This window comes from Arvicola amphibius, chromosome 18, assembly GCF_903992535.2.
Source record: "Arvicola amphibius chromosome 18, mArvAmp1.2, whole genome shotgun sequence".
NCBI lineage: Eukaryota > Metazoa > Chordata > Mammalia > Rodentia > Cricetidae > Arvicola > Arvicola amphibius.
In genome coordinates, this window is record NC_052064.1 from 11,493,467 (window position 1) to 11,514,348 (window position 20,882).

The 20,882-nt window shown below is 35.5% G+C and overlaps 1 protein-coding gene across 1 annotated transcript in view; it reads right to left on the reverse strand.

Annotated features, from left to right (window-relative positions):
* Znf804b (zinc finger protein 804B) overlaps positions 1–20,882 on the reverse strand; it is a 464,439-nt gene that overhangs the window by 99,932 nt on the left and 343,625 nt on the right. Inside the window, exon 2 of the mRNA XM_038315550.1 lies at positions 1,192–1,335. Coding sequence (XP_038171478.1) covers positions 1,192–1,335 — 144 coding nt within the window. The remainder of the gene's footprint in view (positions 1–1,191; positions 1,336–20,882) is intronic.

Here is a 20,882-nt window from a genome sequence, read left to right on the forward strand (position 1 = left end):
ACTAAAGAGAATTCCATTACTCATCATTCTCTACAGACTCCAAGTTGCTTATAATACACAGAAGGGCTGAACTTTACAACCTGAAATATTCATGCCATTGACCTTGCCTATGTCAGGTAAGTACAATAATTACATTCATGTATTCTGTGCATAAAGATAGAAGCTACATCATGAACAGTATTGTTTTTCAAGTGCACATATGTAGTATTTATCCCACAAATCATAGAAGAGATATCATCTCATTTGATTTGAGTAAATACTTTAGATGCAGAGTACACAAAATTGACCCAGATATTACAATGTGCCCACTTTATTTGCCACTACAATTCTTAGTAATAATCATTTGCTGATGGGAATTTTCTTTCTAGGTCACAGGAATACAGCAACCACAATTCCTAAGTCACCAATATCTCCATACCTTAGCCAGTAAAAATCTAACAATAGCCGGGAGGTAGTGGCGCACGCCTTTAATCCCAGCACTCGGGACGCAGAGGCAGGTGGATCTCTGTGAGTTCGAGACCAGCCTGGTCTACAAGAGCTAGTTCCAGGACAGGCTCCAAAGCCACAGAGAAACCCTGTCTCGAAAATCCAAAAAAAAAAAATATCTAATAATAATAACATATGTGACCTATAAAGAAAATTAACTGAAAAACCTACACTAGCCTTTTTCTAGTGCATTTATGTATTTGACTTTTAAAACATTTTTCTTTGAAATGGCTCATTTATTGAATTGATGTGTTCTCAGATCAAGGATATACAAAAATATACTGTAATATTGTAATACTCGAAGGAGAAAAACAAAACGAACATCAGGAGGGATTATATCAATGCTGCCATATGTTCTGCCCATGTACTAATCAGAGATTTAAGTTCTACCATTAGCTACTTAGGTTCCTTTGAATGTGATACTACTTATACTGGTTCCTGATATCTATATCTATATGTAATATATATTACGTAAATCACTATACTTAGGGCATCTCTAAGTTCACTTCTAACTTTATGGTACTTCTAAGAAAAATAAAACTTCACCAAACATTTGAACAGAAAACAACCTTTCACAGAAAATGAACATAAAATCATCTCACCTATGTATCTCAGATGAAAATAAATAAGGTTAAATCCTTGCAGTTCTGCTCTGAAGTTATAAATCTAGGAGGAAGAAAGAATTTTTTTCCCACTTTGGCTTACCTGCTTATGCGCATGGTCGTAAGAATTGATATGATTGTCAAACTCCTGGTGTTTGTGATACTGCTTGTCACATAATTCACAATAAAAGTTCGCTTTTGCGTCTTCCAGAGCTTTTGCTGTGGTCTTCTCTTTTTCTGCAAAATCCTTTAAAAGGGACAAAAATAAATCAGTTATATTTTTCTCTGGTAAGAGGCAGATTTCATATTAACCAAGTTACTGTTTAATTTTAGTATGATAAAATGAAATGTTGAAGTTCCAGATCTGCTGGAAATTCATGCCCCTGTGGAAGTAACTTTCAGCATAGCATCATTGCTAACATAGCAGCGAACATAAGGGCTCTCCAGATGTAGAGCTCTGGTTAGTTACAGCCTGGATATTACTCAGTCATACATTCCAAGTTGTAATCCCGCCTACTATCAAACACATAATTGTTTTATTTTCTGTTTTATCTGCACCATATTTTCCTTCCACTCAATGAGTCATTACGTTTTTGTATCCCATCTAATCTTACCTTCACCCAACCAATCAATTGAAATGCTCTCAAGGATGTCTCTACTCAGTCTATTGCCAAAGCCTGTTGCAAATGCATTCTGAAACTCCAACCCAGTGTCTTCTAAACTTCAGCTCCTCTTAGATCCCACTATTATACTTACTTCATGTGTTCCAAACCATTAACTTTATACCTTTTTATATTTTACCTATAATAATATTGGACATATTATGTGTCTGCTTAAGATGCCTTCAAATTATCTCACTGCGTACATGGTGATAATGATGAAGACTATATTCACAGACATCACCTGAAATCCCCAAATAAGTGAACAGCAAAAAGAAATGAACTAAACAACCTAGGTCTTACTCCCTGGGTAGGAAACAACAGCAATTTACTATTCCCCTTATATTCATCACCACTGTGCTGTAATACTTCCTATTTGCTATCATCATATTTACACTTGTCTCTGACTATCATCAAACATATTTTAATATGTTTATTGCTCCACTAAATTCAAGAAACTACTTTATTAATTCAGGGTGTGTTTGCCTACATTACTAAACAACACAGTGTATGGCCTAGATACAAGTACGCATTTAATATGGATTCCTTAAATTAATGGGTAATGGCAACATATTCATGCCCTCTGCGTCAATTCTTGACTTAGAATGTTCTCAAATTCTATCATTGCATACATGGTAATATGTATGAACACAAGGATCATAATCATTTTATAAATACATCATCCAGTGTTGACAGATGTTACAAACCAAAAAGAAGGCGGCAAAGAGATTTCAACTAAACAATCCACAGCTATCTCCCTTGTTAGTAAGCACCACAGACATTTGATTAAGTTCTAAATATAAAGAATAAATCAAATGATCACACAGAATAAGGGCATGAGCACCTTTAACAAACAGAAATAAGCCAGATGCCAGATGATCTTTCTCAGAGAACGATAGAATCAGAGTACACTCAGAGTTAACATGAGATAGAAGCTCACCGAATAGTCTGTGTCCAGTAAGGAAATAATAGATTCTGGCTTGCGTACAAAAAATTAGTTGTTCGAAGAACCGGGATAATGACCTGCCAGTGTGGCCACTAGTTATAAGTGACACAGAAGGAGAGCTTTGAAGTACTGATAATCCTCCTGAATTAGTAAGCTTACCATCAAGGGAAACAACTATTCTCAGGCAGTTATTACAATGGTAATTTTTCCTACTTTCTCTTTCTAAGAATTACTTTAGGATAATCATAGTTAGTATACTATTAGAATAACAGTCTTTGACTTTAACAATTGTCCATAGCTTAAAAATACTTCAATTTTATGAAGCAGAAAAATAAATAACAAAATTAATGGTTGAAGTATGGCACATATGTATTTTGTCTAGATTTTGTAGAGGATGATAACTTAGCCCGCAGCAAGACTCCTCTAGTTAATTCTTGTATTTTCTTTTTAACCTATTTCTAAAACTCTTTTAATTACCATATTATGTGGATTTGGTTCCAGATTTAATAATTTAAGACTATCTTTAAGAATTAAAACCATATGGTATTTACTGGGCATGCTTTTATCTTGGAATATCACTGGACCAAGTTACAAATCATATGCCTTGCTTTATTTAGATACCAAGAAACTGTGAATAAATGCTTTCCTTCTTTACCACTAAAGTCCTAAAGGCAACATTTGAATCCTTTTATCAAGGGAGAAGAGAAAAACAAAACACAGAGACATAGATCATATTCAAGTGTATCCAGCCAAGCCAGAGGTAAAATTATAAACCTGAAATCGGGAGACCAGCGATTGGAAATAGGGAAGCTGAAGCAGGAGGGTAAAAATCATTGACAGATGAAAAGAAAGAGGAATAAAGAGAACAAAATGGCAAAATATAGAAACCAAAAAAAGTACTTTAAGAATATTTACAAACATGAAAACCTAGTTTACAGCTAGACAGGCAATAAAGGCTGCTTTGCAAGGTAGTTGTGGTATAGCGGCTCACCGACCCAGTGTGCCTCAGGCTTATTCTAAAGGGGGAAATTGGACTGTTGAACCATGTGGTGCTGAGTTTAGCAAAATGTACCAGAAAGATGGTGGGTAAAGTCTCAGGCTAGGAGCATCATTTAAATTAGAGCAGGCATGTAGTAAGATCACTAACCTTCAGCACTCTTATGAATTGTGTCTAATCAGAGCACTGTGAAGAGTAAAGCTGAAGATAGTCTCTACTGGTCCACCCTCATCCATCCCCCCATCCATATACCCTTACTGTCACACTGCCACTCGCTATGTATTCACACATCTGAAAGTCCCTTATGGGAAACTTCCAAGTGTCAGATTTTCGCAAATTTTACTGTCTCTTGGAATTTATACTCTATGTAAATTTGTATGACAGAGTTATGAGCAATGAGGCGAAAACACAAATTTTAGTCAGCTGGTGGTGGCGCACACCTTTAATTCCAGCACTTGGGAGACAGAGGCAGGCAGATCTCTGTGAGTTTGAGGCCAGCCTGATGTACAGAGCGAGTTCCAGGACAGCCTGTTCTATGTAAACTGAACACACAAATAAACAAACAAAGAAAAAAACAACAAACATAAATTTTAGGACAGTGATACTTAGCTGTTGCCAGAGGCTTATGTGGTCTTAATTTTTTGTAATTAGGAATAATTGATAATAAAAGGAGAAAATGATTGACTCTGTCTCTGTCTGTTCCTCTTTCCCTCCCTCCATTAACTCTTCAGTAAGCAGGCACTAGTTAGTATTTTTTAAATTTAATTATAAGGTAATTTTGCTGATTAAATACCTCTGATAGTAAATTAAGATGACATTTTCTTTCAAAAGAAACTATAAAATTTTTTACATATATTTGAAGATGCAGGACATATATAAAAGTAGCCAAAATTACACCCTGTTGTCGGCATCAGTAAATTTAAAATATAAAAATGAATAAAATAAGACGACAAGCTGGAAAACAACCCTTGGTTTATAGTTACTCAGATTGTTCATGTGGATTATAGTAGAGGAGGGTTCTTGAGCTGAAGAGCATAAAGCAAGTATGATACCAAAGACATTTCCCTGTTTATCATTCTCAATGATTCCTTTGAATATGAATAATTAGCCATAGTGCGGATATGACCACTTGCTTAACAAGATATTTAAAAATATTAGGTAACTTCAATGGAAATTCTATATTATAATTTGGTAATGATCCTATATTACTTTGCATAATTAATGTGAGAAGAGAGTAGATATTTTCTTGCCAAGAGTCTTATGGTAAAATGCATATAGTAGATGTGTCTGTAAACTGGCATGGATTCTAACAATGTTCTGAATTTAATTAGAAGGGTGAAGATTTACTTCCAAATTACTGCAATTGTCACAATGTTCACAATTATCACAATGACTACTGCCCACTAAAACTATGGAATACGTCTTATCTACTATCATTGAGCACACAGTGCACACATTTCATCCTGCATCATTTTAGCAGTGAACTCTGCTCTATGATTGTTTCATTAAGCATGTGAGCGAAGAATGTGAATATGTTGACCCAGACCGTCATGCAGAGCTTGGAGTTAGATTCAGGTCAGCCTGACTGAAGTGTGATTAATGTCTGTGCTCACAGCTGCTCCAATGACCTGGTCATTAGCCACTTGCCACATATGTCCAAAGTCCCATTCAACTGTTGAAAACATGAACTTAGATTATAAAATTTTTAAAAAGCAAATTCATTGCTGATTTTATATCTTGATTGATTTGAGAATGCAATCCATAGTGAATAAGAACTTGCATTTGAGTTTTCATTATTATGCAATTCGTTGCTTTAAGAATTCTAATATTCTGTAACATATTCTGTTGGGCCCCCAAAAGCATGCTACCTCTGCTGCAAACAAGTAGATTGTGCTAATTTATAAATTATTTGGCCTCCATTTCATCTTGTAGCTTGTTACAAACTGAATAATGGAAAACATGCTTTCAATGATTATTTATTTCATTTTATTCATACAGGAAAAGTAATTTAGCTTTTGAAAAATGAGAACCTTGAATGTCAGCCTGTGCCTTAAAATAGTTCAAGTACTGAGGAGTTCAGCGTTCTCAGAATAAAGTAAGGGGATAATAATAAGTAGTTAGCAAGATTGATGTGAGGAAAAGTGTTACAATTTTTGTGCTAGGTACAGTGCAGCACTAATGCAGAATCGGGTCAAGAAGCATCGCTCCAGACTATGACAGAGCATAGCCTAAACATCCAATATCAAAATGCATCTTTAGAGTGAGTATGACTGTCGGGGTTGTCATTTGAGAAACCACAGGCAGAGGAGGACCTCCCGAACGTTATCCTTTCAGAAGAGAAATTTATATTCATAAAGGAAGTGTTCATTTGTAAGTGTATCTACCTTTCTCTACCCAGAAGAGAAGGATGGCTTTAAATCACTACAGACTCTGTCTGTGTGTGTTGAAGTGCATCTCTCTCTCTCTCTCTCTCTCTCTCTCTCTCTCTCTCTCTCTCTCTCTCTCTCTCTCTTTCTCTGTCTCTCTCTCTGTCTCTCTCTCTCTCTCTCTCTCTCTCTCTCTCTCTCTCTCTCTCTCTCTCTGTGTGTGTGTGTGTGTGTGTGTGTGTGTGCAAACATGTGAAATCATGCATAGAGATCCTTGGAAAACTTTGGTTCTCTATAACTGGCAGGTTGCTCCCTTCAGACAGTATCTCTCACTGAACTGGGAACTGACTGGCCTCCCCTCTCCCACTAAAGTTGGCCAAGCTGGCCATTAAGTTTTAGAGACTGTCCTGTCTCTGACCCACTCAATACTGAACATGAATCGTGTTAGGGTTGGTGACCCAAATGCAGGTCCTCATGTTTGTGTTGCAAGAACTTTGTCTACTACTTAGCCTTCTCTCCCACCTGCCTTCTCCCTGTCTACCATCTCTCAAATCGGAGTCTCTTAATTAAAAAAGAAGGAATCAATTCTGTTCCAAAATTCATGGTGCTTTTTGGTTCTTAATCAGAGCACTTCTTTCTTTACTTCAGAGATGGTGGTGCTTAAACAAAGTGGAAGAAAGCTTCTGGAGCTATACTCTAGAAACTTACTGTCTAGATTCTCTCTGTATAGTGCAGAGTGAATATTCCATCAAAATTCTCTTTGTTTATTGCCTTTCTTAATCTGTCTTTTGTTATAGCAAATGACAGTTAAGAATTCAGGGAAGTGTAGTCAGCTCCCCAATAATGACACTTAAATTTATTACTAATTATGAAAGCTTGGCCTTTAGTTTCGGTTTGTTCCCAACTAGCTCTTATAATGTAAACTGACTGGTTCCTATTAATCTACATTCTAACACATGACTTTTTACCTCTCTTTCACTATGTATGTGTGACTCTGTGTCTCACTGATTTCCTCAACATGCCTAGATTGGAACCCTCTGAGTTCCTCTCTCTGCCCACAAGTCTTGCTAACCTCTCCTGCCTAGCTACTGACTGCTCAGCTTTTTATTAAACCAATCACAATGTAAACAAATTTATTGTTTATTAAAACAACACAATGTAAACAAATATCCTACAGTATTTCCCCTTTTGTCTAAATAAAAATGAAAAGTTTTAAATTTGACCCAGTAAAACTGTATATGGTAAGAACAATTATCAAGTAAGGATTACAGTTACAATGTCCAGTCTATTTCTATTTGGCAAATTCAGAGCAATTATTTTATTATCTCTCCTGTAGTGATTAGTCCAAAATTTTATACCTTATATTTGTTTACACTATGAGAAGTTGTGTCATTGTGATTGGTTTAATAAAAAAAAACAAAGAGCTAATATCTAGGCAACAGAGGTTACATGGAACTTCCAGGAAAACAGATGAATTCAGACATTTAGAATTAGGCATGCAGGAAACTCCAGAGAGACACAAGCGAGTCAGGCATTCAGAATAAAGGAGAGGTTTTAAAAAACAGAATATGAAAAGAACAAGTTAGTTTAAGTTATAAGAGACAGTGGGAAAAGACTAACATAAGGCCAGTCTTTTATAATTCATAAGTTTCCATTTTATTATTTGAGGAATGGTTGTCACATCGAGAGAGTATTAGAACAGTGAGGTACAATTTCTTTCCTTTCTCTGTTGATATTCAGTGTGCACATGTGTGTGCATATGTATATGGTATGTAAGAAAATTCGTGTATATGTATATGTGTGTGCATGTGTTTATGTGCATGGTATATATGTGTGTTCATGAGTGAATATGTGTATGCATGTGTATATTTGTGTATATGTATGTGTGTGTTTGTGTATGTTCATATATGTGTGGGAGGGCCTGTATTTGTGAATATATGTATGTATGTATGTGCTGATGTATGTATGTATGTGTGCATGTATATGCATAAGTGTATATGTATATATGTATGGGCATATGTGTATGTGCATATGTGTATTTATGTGCATGTCTGTAACGTGGCTGTGCCATTGAATATATGTTTTATTAAAAAACATTAAAATTGTACCCTTTAAGTCTGCAAAGCAAAAATTTAGCAGAAGTTGAACAGGCAAATTTTTATCTACCTCTCAGCATCTTTTCTAAAGGATAGAAAATATCGTTTCTGCAAACAATTAGAGCTTTCAGATTTCTATGGGGTTTTGATTATTTTACTGTTGTTGATTTAAGGTCTTGCAGCCTTGGCTTGTCTAGAACTAGGTAAACCTGACCCTCAAAATCAAGATGACATCTCTGCCTTCCTAGTGGCAGCATGGGATTCTAGTGTGTAGTACAGCACCCAATCAGTTTTAATAAACATTTATTTTTTGGTATGTGTGCATATGTATGTATTACACGCCTGTGTCAAAACAGGCTTATGTTGAGATCAGAGGAAAATCTATTTTCTCTTTCTAGCAAGTATGTTTTGTGGCTCATTGATCCCTTCAGCTTGGGTGTTAAGCACCATTTCTCTGCCCCAACAGGTTGGGATTTTTTTTTTGTTTTGTTTTGTTTTGTTTCGTTAGTGTCTCTCTGCCTTACTTTGTACTATTTAGCAGTAACATACATAATAAAGACACATTTTGCTAGCTTAATTATATTAACCTTACAAATAGTGATTTCCTTTGAGTTTAGATGAACTTCTTTCATAAAAGCAATGTTCTTTGCATCTATAGGGTCTAAGACAGTGTTTCTTACTTTAAAAAAATTCTCAATAAATGAATAGACAACAAGGGTAAATGATGCATTTCCCATTGTGTTTGCAGATTCCATAGATGGCTACCCCATCAATCTAAGTTTCCATGGAAAAGTACACTGCTGAAATAGAGATGGGGAGCTGAGTGGGTGTGATTGCAAACCTATGGAACTTATACAGTGTCTTTGTTTGTTTTGTTTGGTTTTGTTTTTCTTCTTCTAATTGTTTTTTATTAAACTTCCTATTTTTCCCACTTCCCTTCCTTCCCCTGTCCCATCCTCCCTCCCACCCCCATGCTCCCAATTTTCTAGAGCTGTGGACTTTCGTTTAATTATGCATTGTTTTACTTTATATCATCTACTAATTTTATTTGTTAGATTTTTTTTTTAGAAATACCAATAATAATTCCCACTCCCTCCCCTCATCCCAGTCCCTCCACATACCCTCCCAGCCGACCCCCCTCTAATCCTAAAAGAAGGTAAGGCACTTTGCTTTGTGGAAGGCCCAAGGACCTCCCAACTACATCTAGACTGAGCAAGGTATACATGCAAAGTTGAAGAGTAGAAGGAATGAGAATATGAGCAAAGAAGTCAAGACCATGAAGGGTTCATCCACTGAAGCAGTTTACCTGAGCTAATAGGAGCTCACCAGCTCCAGCTGGACTAGGAAGGAACAAGCATAGGACCAAACTAATCCCTCTGAATGTGGCTGACAATTGTATGGCTGGGACAGACTGAGGGGTCTCTGGCAGTGGCACTGGGATTTGTTTCTACTGCATGTACTGGCTTTTTGGGATCCTATTCTCTTTGGATGGATACAATAGTTTTAAAATGAAGATCCTAAGGATTAGAAAATCTATTTAAAATTCCCACAGAAATAGAATGTTATAAGCACCAGAGACTAACACACAGAGATCTGGATTCCAGGCTTCCAATGCCTCTCTCACCTTTGCACATAATCGTGCGTAATGTTCAGATTTTTTTCATATTTGAAATCAGATATGATCAAAATAGGAACTCTGTTTTTGTCCATGAAAAATGGATGTCAGCCAATTTCTAGCTTATGAAGCGAGATATTTTCTCTTCTTATTAATGATTCTTTTAAGATGTTCACACTAAACAATGAATGCAATCACATTAACATGTGAAATTGTCTCTGGGAAACCTACATTGGCAGCAAATCAGGTCAATTCTAATTTGGAAAGAAGGACAAATTTCTGCGTCACTGGTCAAATGCCAGCCTGCTCTCTGCATTTCTGTTTATGAAGCAATAATTAAATAACTCAAGCTTGCTTATATAAATAACTGCTAATTTTGGAAAAGCTTTCTAAATGGCTACAAGTAAAAAGGCATGATTTTTGACAGATACATTCACTTAGCTAAGATTTATGAGAAACCAAGACTACCAACTTTATCTTTTCTAAAATTAATTAATATCTAGTTCAACCAGAAAGATATTTTTAAGTAAATGAGGAAATGCCAGGTACATCCTAAAATAATCATAACAGCAGTTATTGATTCATTACTGTATTATGAATGTCTGTCTAATTATAAGACAATTGGGATAACATAATTTCCATGATTATTTTTTATTATAATTGCTATTTTTAGAAATCATCATATAGTTGTATCATTTTCTACTCATCAATTCCCACTCTAACTCCTTTCCATACCAATTCTTGCCCTTATTCATGTTCATGGCTACTCTATCTTCAGGTGTGTATGTACATTTCTGTATATATATGTGTGTGTGTGTGTGTGTGTGTGTGTATGTTTGTATTTTTGTATATATGTGTGTGTATGTGTATATTTATGCATATATATGTTATTTATATATGTGTGTATGTATGTGTATGCACATGTATTAGCCCATGTAGGAAACTTTTATTAAAACTTCATATATTGATGTATACACAAATTTAGATCTTTCATGTTTATTTTTTAGCTACTTAATCATGTAATTCTTTATGACTCTTTTAGACATCCTTACTGTTACTTTACACTCCTTCTGTATTTATCTTTCTGTTTTCCTTATTGGTCTTATGTGAATATAACACTGCAAAAAGTGTTTAAGGTTATAGATTTTCACACAGAATAAACAACCAACAAAATATGAATAACACATGTTAACAAATTATTTTTGGTGACATAATACTGGCTAGCCAACATTCATGTCCTATTAGTTTCTAACAGAAAACATCCAAGCTTACATCTGTGGAATGAGACAATGGCCCTGGGCAGGGAAGGCAAAGAATGCTTACAGCAAAAGTATAAAGAATGATGAATGAATATATTTGATTTCTGTCCATATGTCTTGTTACAGACTAGGACAAAGGGAAGCTTTTTGAACAATTTGAATTATGTAGGATGAGACCAAAACCATGTAATTTTACAACATAAAGTGTAAAAGGAAATATAAAAGATTGTGTATCCCAATAATAATTTTATTAGTTACTTTATGCTGCTGTGATAAAAGGCTTCATGGCCAAAGCGAGTCATGGGGGAAAGAGTTTATTATGGCTTATGATTCAAGGGGGAGTGGCAGAGAGGCTACAAATACTCCAAGTCCTCCCCTAGTAATATACTTTCTTAAGCAAAGCTCTATCTCCTAAAGTTTCCAAAATTTCCACAAGCAGTCCTCAGGGGCCAAACCTTTAAATATATGTGTCTATTGGGTGCATTTCTCATTTCAACCCACAAAGTAACACATCAACATGGATTTGTCAACTAATGACGCAACCCACAAAACTGTGCACAATAGGAAAAAGTTGGAGAGATTTATAGGAATTCTGAGAAGTACACTGAAAATATACTTTTGTAGTTAGAAATACGGTATAAATAAATTAATGTCTAAATAAATTACATAGTAATAATTCTTTCTTCATTAAATTTAAGGAAAACAACTCCTGTGTACAAATGATCTGATCCATGTCATGCAGACTCTACAGGACAGCTACAGGAAAGCAGAAGGAAAGAATATGAGCTTCCCTATGTGGGGAGATCATTCTATCATTTCCCACGTGACAAAGAACAACTGTTGGCAATTTCAAAGTAAACAGGAACTATTGACAGACCATTTTTACAAACATTGAGTCCATTTGAAGTTCAAGAGAAAATTTCTATGTTTGAGGCTATGATTTTGGAAAATTTGTATTGTGTGTTTATACAGAATATGATGAGGGAATGGGTTTTCTTGCTTCAGACTGATGGGAACACTGTAGCATTTATAGAAGTAGTAATTACCGCCCTATAATTAAATAGATACCACAGATAGGTAGAACTATAATGAATATAGACATAACTGCATTCATCTAAATTGAATACATTTAAATGAATATGTTCATTGTGCATCAGGCAGGAAATAGTTTTATTTAGCTGTTACTCCTGATACAGTTACTTACTGTAAAAATGCAATTAATAGTATCTGACATTCCATTTTCTCACATAAGAGAAATCAATGAAAAATGTCAGGTAACTACTTTTCAGAAAGTTGCTAGGGACAAATCAGTTACACACCATTTTCTAATTCAAAAACTGCAACAGTTATAGAAGGTGAAAATGCTTGTTCAGAGGAATGACCTGGATACTGGTTCACTCTGGGTTGGGAATTGACTACAAATCTATTTCCTTAAAAAGATTCAGAAATTATCAAGCAATTCACATTCATTTTGCTTCTAAGGGACTGTGATGTTAATTGCAATAGAGCTTTCTCCACGTTGCTCTTATGCAGAGAGTGGGCTTGGGAAGTGCTTCAGTTACATAATGAGATAGTATGACGGCAATGGCCCCGATTCTAAGGATACAAGAGTCAGATGCTCGTGAGTGCCTACAGAACCACTGCAGTCCTGAATGCATTCTGAAGGACCTTATAATAAGCTTGCTGTATCTGGATAGACTGATCATAACAAGAAATGTCTTAAAGGTGGTTCTTTTTTTTAAATAAACATACAAGTTATATTATAAATATTGAATAGGTTATATTTTTGGAACACTCATATACAAATGTGATAATAATTAATGAAAGATACAGGCAAGACTTTGAAAAAGAGAAAGGAGGGGTTTATGGGTATGTCTGGAAGAAAAGCTCTGCTCACAAAAGACACTGTACTTGGGGGCTGGAGAGATGCCTCAGAGGTTTAGAGCATTGCCTGCTCTTCCAAAGGTCCTGAGTTCAATTCCCAGCAACCACATGGTGGCTCACAGCCATCTGTAATGGGGTCTGGTGCCCTCTTCTGGCCTGTAGGCATACACACAGTATATTGTATATACATGATGAATAAAGACACTGTACTGTTATTTCAATTTTGTATTCCAAGTTTCTAACTACTAACATTATAGTGGGTAATTTGTTTTAAAACTTGGGGAAGTGAATGAAGTATATTTCAGATCTTGAAATATTAGCATCAAGCTTAGAAAACATGTCAGAGCTAGAGAAACATATTAAAAGCAGTCATTCATAAAGATCAATAAATTATAAACTGGTGTGGGAAGTCCTTCTGTATATGTGTTGCTTTTATTGGTTAATGAATAAAGAAGCTGTCTTGAGCCTATATAGCAGGGCAGAACAGAGCTAGGTGGGGAAAACTAAACTGAATGCTGGGATAAAGGAGGCAGAGTCAGGGAGAAGCCATGGAGCCTCCACCAGAAACAGGAACAAGCTGCCAGCTGGAACCTTGCTGGTAGGCCACAAGCCTCGTGGTAAAATATAGAAAAATAATAATAATAATGGGTTAAATAAAGATGTAAGAAAAACCGAAAGAAAGAAAGAAAGAAAGAAAGAAAGAGAGAGAGAGAGAGAGAAAGAAAGAGAGAGAGAAAGCTAGTGCTAATAGACCTAGCAGTGATTTAATTAATACAATTTCTGTGCAGTTATTTTGGGGCTGAGAGGCCGGGAATAAACAAGTGGCCTCCTACAACAATAAACAGTTTTGGAAAATATTAGTTTATCTTGGAAAATGAGCTAAAAATTTTTATCAGTTGCATTCAGAAAGACTGATTAACATTAAACTGGGACTAGTTAATTTCTGTCACAATGAATGACAGAAATAATGGTAGAGCCCTACAAGACTATGACACTTTACAGTTGTGAAAGTTTATCACAGCTACCTCAATATTGAGTATATCCATATTTAGTCCTATTGTAAGAATCAGGAAGCAGTGTTACCGTGTGTGTGTGTGTGTGTGTGTGTGTGTGTGTACTGGTGCTATGTATTGAGGTAGTTTAAGGAGGAGTTTCTGTGGATTCATTTAAAATAAGAACATTCTAAGAGTAGAACCATCCTGTGCGGGAAAGGATTATAAATACCCTTCTGTAAAGGACATTTTACTAACTGAAATTTTTGGCTTGCTCAAATTTAAGAAAGGTGACAAATAGTAGATTCAGGGAGGGAATTCACATCACTCTCTCCAGCCCTTGAGAACAACTGAATAGCAATTAGTTGGTTGAGGCCATTTCATAATTTTGAAAAAGTAATTAGAAGGATCAAATTTCTGTGCTCCTGAAAATTAAAATGTATAAATTACATAGATGCAAAATTGAAAGAAATATACTATCTACCTTTTGTCAAATCAAATAACTGCATTCAAAATAAATTTAACCACATATTTAAAATTACATTCTTTATTCCTGAGTTGCCAGGAATAGAACCTTTCTGTTTAACAACCTTTTTCTAGAAAAGAATTATTCTTAGGAGACTCTTTTTCTTTCTTTTATTCTTCTAACTCTGCAAAGCTATATTTAGGGTATCACCAGTCTGTACATTGCAGTTTACACAGCTGTAAATCATTAGCTTTGAACTCAGTGTTAAAACCTGGTTGTAGAAGAAATGAAACCACCCACCCCTTCCTGATTCTGGCACAACATTTGAGGTGAAAAAAATTTACCACTAAGATGTATTAACATATTTCTCTTTTTACTATCCTGTGAAAGATTTTAGTGGAGTGGAGATTTGGTTGTTTGTGAAGGTTGAAATTACTATATAAGATATATACCAGATTACTATATAAGATAACAAATATCTGCATTTTTAAGAGACTTTTGACAATTTTAGGGATGATGTCACAAACTATAAAAGACAGCATATTGGAGTGTATAAACTTTAGTGGGTTTTAGTGTGCTGTGTGTAATCAAAGGAGGGAAGCAATTAAGCGATTATGATGTAAGCCATACAAGACTATGAGAATGAATCTCATTCCCATATGATTTTCTTATGGGTGTAGGATTTGGCTCTTCTAGCTGAAACTATTCTATGACACTTGGTGCACTCTTCAGTCAAGGGATTAAGATGACGGCACGAAGGCCCCGAGAGCTGTGTATCTTCATGTGGTAATGGAATTTTCACAGAAGCTGCTGTGTGCTAATGAGGGACAAATTGTGAAAACATTGCAGGCCCAGTGATTTTGACTCTTCATATTTCTCTATTGCAAACAGTCATTATTTCTGACCAGTGGCTAAGGTCATAATTTCAATTTTCTTCATGTTTTTCCTCTGTATACCCCATGCGGCTATTTTTCCAGAACATTTCTTTAGGACTTTAAGCTATTTGTCTCATGGCTTTTGAACAAAGTTTAAATTCACATTGAAGTAGTCAGAGCAAAATCAAATTATCTTTAAAGATTGTGTTCTACAGAATTATTTATTTATACCCACAAAGCCACAGAAGACCCCAACTGTGGCTGCTATTAGGTTAAATGTTCAATTTTAACTCTGGGTAAAAACTTTATTCTTATTAGTGGCTTCATTGGTCAGCAGAACTCCTTTCTGCACTAACTGCAGGGAACATTTAAACACAATTAAGCAGAAAAATCTCTTCTATCATCGAAGAAGAAAAATCTTCATTGACAAGCAATAGCATGTCATTAAATATTGAAAAAAGAATTAACTCACTCGGGATTTAGCATCAAAAAGTGTAGTAAAAGAATCCCTCTTCATGTTCTGCTTCCTCAGATACCAAAAGACTTTACCTTGAAAGTATTGTAAACACTCTGATAATGAAAAGATAGGAGGCTCGCAAGAGAACACAGACATCTGCCTAAGAGATGAGTCCTCATTGCCTTTTAAGACAGGTAGAAGAGAAGAACAGGAAGGAAGAAAAAGTCAAGCTTATGGACCCGGAAAACCAAATCACACAAAGGAAAGATTTAGGCTAATAAAAGTGGAAAACGTAAATCCTTCGGTCTTAGATACAATTTGTTTATTTAAAACACGTTTGTGGAACTAGAAAGATGACTCAGTCAGTGATATACCTGCCCCCAAAAGCATGAAGACCCAATTTCAATGACCGGAATCCATCATGTAAAGCAAAAACTTAGTGAGTAGCTAATAAATATAACATTAAAAGGGTACGTTGTTGACCCCAAGGGCTCACTAGTCAGTCTATGAAGACTACTTCATGAGTTTAAAGCAAATAAAAGACCCTGTCTCGAAAGATGGAAGAACCAAATGATCAACACCCAAGGCTTTCCCACGATCCTTATATGTAAACATAAATATAATCTTATAATGTAATTTTATATATGTAATCTTATACATGCAATCTTACTCTATTACATAGTAAGCAATATGTTTAAAGCAGGTTGGAACATATCTCTTTCACAAATTTCCCTTATTTTAAATTTATTACTGCAATGTCGATAGTACGGGAAGGTCAATTATATTTACATCCTTGGGAATCAATATTGCATTGAGTCAGTCTTTACCTTTCTGTTGTCTGGTTTATGGCTGAAATAACTAGTAACCCTCTGTGCAAATCTCTTGTCATGGAGTAACTTCAGGCATAAAAGAATTTTGTAGTAATCTGAACAGGGAATTTTTAATCTGCACTGAATATTCTATGAGTCAGGAGAGAAATTCAAAGGCTAGAAGTAAATTTATCAACTATATCTTAAGATCTGATTGGGGTAGATGCCAGAGAAGGCTGTCTGGTGTTTTCCTCTGTTGCCCTCTACTGCTTTGAGACAGAGCCTCGTATTGAACCAGAAGCTCGCTGATTTGGAATAGGCTGCCTGGTAGAGATCTCCTGGGATCTGCCAATCTCCACATCTCATCTCTCCCCACTGCTGAGGTTACAGGTACACAGCCATGCCCAGTTTTGTATGGCATGATAGGGATTCAAACCAGACCTTCATGCTTCAGTAGCAAGTGTCCTTATCTACTGAGATTTTTGTCCAGTTCGATAATATTTTAGGTGTTATATAAGGTGCTGAGTATCTTCATACACATGCTCTTTTACCCTGTTCATCATTCCTCACTCTGGCATCCTATATGACTTTATTTACACTTCTAAGTTATGTTGTGTGCTGTTTTGTTTCTACAGAGTTTAATATCAAATACAAACCAGAGCGTTAGATCTAATAGATCTGAATTGATATATTCTCCCCCCTCCTCTCTCTCTCTCTCTCTCTCTCTCTCTCTCTCTCTCTCTCTCTCTCTCTCTCTCTCTCTCCCTCCCTGTGTGTGTGTGTGTGTGTGTGTGAGAGAGAGAGAGAGAGAGAGAGAGAGAGAGAGAGAGAGAGAGAGAGAGAGAGAGAGAGAGAATCATACCATAGAGAGCAGTTGTATCCAGTATGGGAACAGAGACTTGAGGACAGTTTTAAGTATTGGACTATTTGCTCAATAATAAGGGGCATCATTCATGTAACTTTTACCCATACAGGCTCTGAAAATAAGGTTATTGGGCTGTAAGTTATGATAAAAATAATTTATTCTCATAGGGAAGGTTATGTGCACCAAACTGAGTATTGCAAGTTTCCCCCCCAACATAGGAATAGTCTTTATTGTAGATAAAAAGAAAAAAAAAAAACTTCCAGTGGGGAACAAGCAGAGGCCTGGGTCAGGCACATTTCATCAAGGTCCAGTGAGTGCATTGGTGTCCTTTACTGTTGGATGACTCTTAATTCCATGCTCCCCATGTGTCTCCATACTCTAAATAAGCTACTTAGAAGAAATAATGCTCTTTGTATTATGTTTTCTTTATGGAAGGAGGCTATGCTTTCTAATGCAACTGGCTGCTGACTTCCTGATTTTCTTTTCCTATTTCACACAGTAAGCCACTGATATTGGTCTAAGCATAGACAATCTTTATATACTTTTTGTTATTAACTGCAGACTATATATTCCATTGTTGTGAAATACAACTTTATAAAATATAGTTATTTGAATTTTTATGTTGATTCTGTGTAGAAGTCTACCTAATTGATCAACAGGAAGTTATAATTGCTCATTCCAACATGTCATTTATTTACTTTTATTGTGCTTACAATGAAAATATTCCTATATGTCATAACAAAGAATCACAAAGTCATGTTATATTTTTTGGCACCATATATAATAACTTACAGCATTTTTATTAATTATAAAAACAATCTGATTTATATGACTTATTAAAATGAAATCTAATCTTACAATAATATTTATATTATTTTACAGATATAATTTCATCAGTATTAATATAAAAATGATAACTCAAAATGACCATGGATGTTATAGATGTTACTAGACTTGCAAAATTCTAAGGAACACTTTTTAAAATAGCTACATAAAAGGGCATTTTGGGCTCCTGCCAATTGTCTCCTGTGTTTTGGAATGAGAAAGAATGCATATGTGGATTATAAAGTATTCTGTGCGTCTGGGAAGTATTCCCAAAAATATTGCTATCTTTGCCTATATGACTTGTTTATGTTTATTAATTCATGAAGTTAGAGATACAATCAAGCATATTTTGCAAAGGATTTATGTTTGCCAATTATGTTGTCCAAGTAGTTAATATTTTCATGGCAAATTGAACACTCTAAAGCCTATTTTCTATTCATCAATCTTTAATGATTAATTTTGCATATACAAATAAGATGTCATTTTTAAATCTCTTACTGTGCAAGCACATCAAAATTTTAAGCAACTGAAGAATAATTTATTCATATAAAATGTTTGTATTTCTTTAATTGTAAAATAAAATTAAGTTCAGATTTCTGTTTTCTGGTGTGTTACATGATTAAATTAAACATAAACAAGTTAAATCTAGCATGTACATCAACTGTCTATTTTACACAAAGGGGGAAAGCAATAACTTGTAGGTTCTTAAGAGAATGTTCATTTTAATGTATAGGAAATAAATTGTGAAAGGGTTTTGCATTTTGTCAAAGATTTTTCCACATCTAAAGAGGATCATGTGCTGTTTTTCTTATAGTTTATATGGTGGATCACACCCATTGATTATTATATGGTGAGCTATTCCTGCATCTCTAGACTGAGGCCAACTTGATCTTGGTGAATACTGTTTTTGATATGGTTTTGGATTCAGTTTGCAAGTATTTAGTGGAATTGTTTTTCTTCATCTATGTTTGTAGGGGAAATTGGTGTGTAACTCTCTTGCTATTTAGAATGTTTAGGTGGTTAGACTATCAGGTTGACTGTGCTTCATAAAATAATTAGGCAATATTCCCCCTGCTTCTCTTTTGTGAAATATTTTGAGGAATGTTGGTATTAATCTTCTTTGAAAGTCTGGCAGAACTCTGCACAAAAACTGGGCTTTTTTTGGTTGGGAGACTTTTAATGACTGCTTCTATTTTTCAGGATTATAGATCTATTTAAGTTGTTTATCCAATCTTAATTTAACTTTGGTAAGTAGTATCTATTGAGAAAATTATCATTTTCTTTTAGATTTTCCATTTTTGTGGAGAACAGGATTTAGTGCATTTCCTTATGATTCTTTGGATTTCCTTGGTTACTGTTGTTTATTCCCCCTTTTGCTTCTGATTTTGTTGATTTGGATATTTTTTTCTGTGTCTTTTAGTTAGTTTAGATAAAGGTTTTCTGTCTTGTTGATTTTCAAAAAGAACCAAGTCTTCATTTCCTTGACTCTTTACTGTTTCCTTTGTTTCTATTTTATTGAGTGTGGACCTCAATTTGATTATTTGTGCCATTTATTTTTCTTCAGTTCATTTGCTTCTTTTTGTTCTCGAGCTTTGAAGTATACTGCTAGGTCACTAGTATGAGATTTATCCAATATTTTTCTTTAATATAGGCACTTGGTGCTATGAACTTTATTCCTAGCACTGCCTTTATTGTGAGTCATAAGTTTGAGTATGTTGCTTATTAATTGTCACTGAATTTTAGAGAGTCCTTAATTTCTTTATTTATGTATGTCTTGAACCATTTTTCATTCAGTAGATAGTTATTCAGTTTCCATGGGTTCATAAACTTTCTGTTGCTGTTGATGTCCAGTTTCAATCCATGGCTGCCTGAAGAATGCTGGGATATTTCAGTTTTCTTCTCTCTATTGAGACTTGCTTTGTGCCAGATATGTGTTGAGTTTTGGAGAGTGTTCTGCAAGATTCAGAGAATAAGGTAGATTCTTTTGGGTTTGGGTATAATGCCCTATAGGTAATCTGTTAGTTCCATTTGATTTATAAAATCTGTTAGTTTCAACATTTCTCTGTTTAGTTTTTGTCTGGTTGCCTTGACTGTACGTAAGTGCTGGTTATTAAAGTCACCCACTCTAAGTGGGTAAATGAGAATATGTGGTTTAAACTGTAGCAGTGTTTCTTTCAAAAAAGTGGCTGTCCTTGTGTTGGGGGCATAGCGGTTAAGGACTGAAGTCAGCAGTCCTCCTATATACAAGTGACAAAAAGAGATATACAAGTGACAAAGAAACCAGGGAAACAGTATATTCACAATAGCCTCAAATAACAGAAAGTATCTTTTTTTTCTTCTCATGGTTTATTTTTTTATATTTAAAAATTTCCATCTCCTTCCCTCCTCCTCCCCCCTCCCTCCCCTCCTCCTCCCCCTTCCCTCCCCTCCCCTCCACCCATACCTCCCCTCCCTCCCTCTCAAGGCCAAGGAGCCATCAGGGTTCCCTACTCTATGCTAAGACCAAGGTCCTCCCAACTCCCCCCAGGTCCAGAAAGGTGATCGACCAAGCTGAGTAGGCTCCCACAGAGCCCGTCCATGCAGAAGAATCAGAGCCCAGCGCCATTGTCCTTTGCTTCTCAGTCAGCCCCCGCTGTTGGCACATTCAGAGAGACGGGTTTGGTCGCATGATCCATCAGTCCCA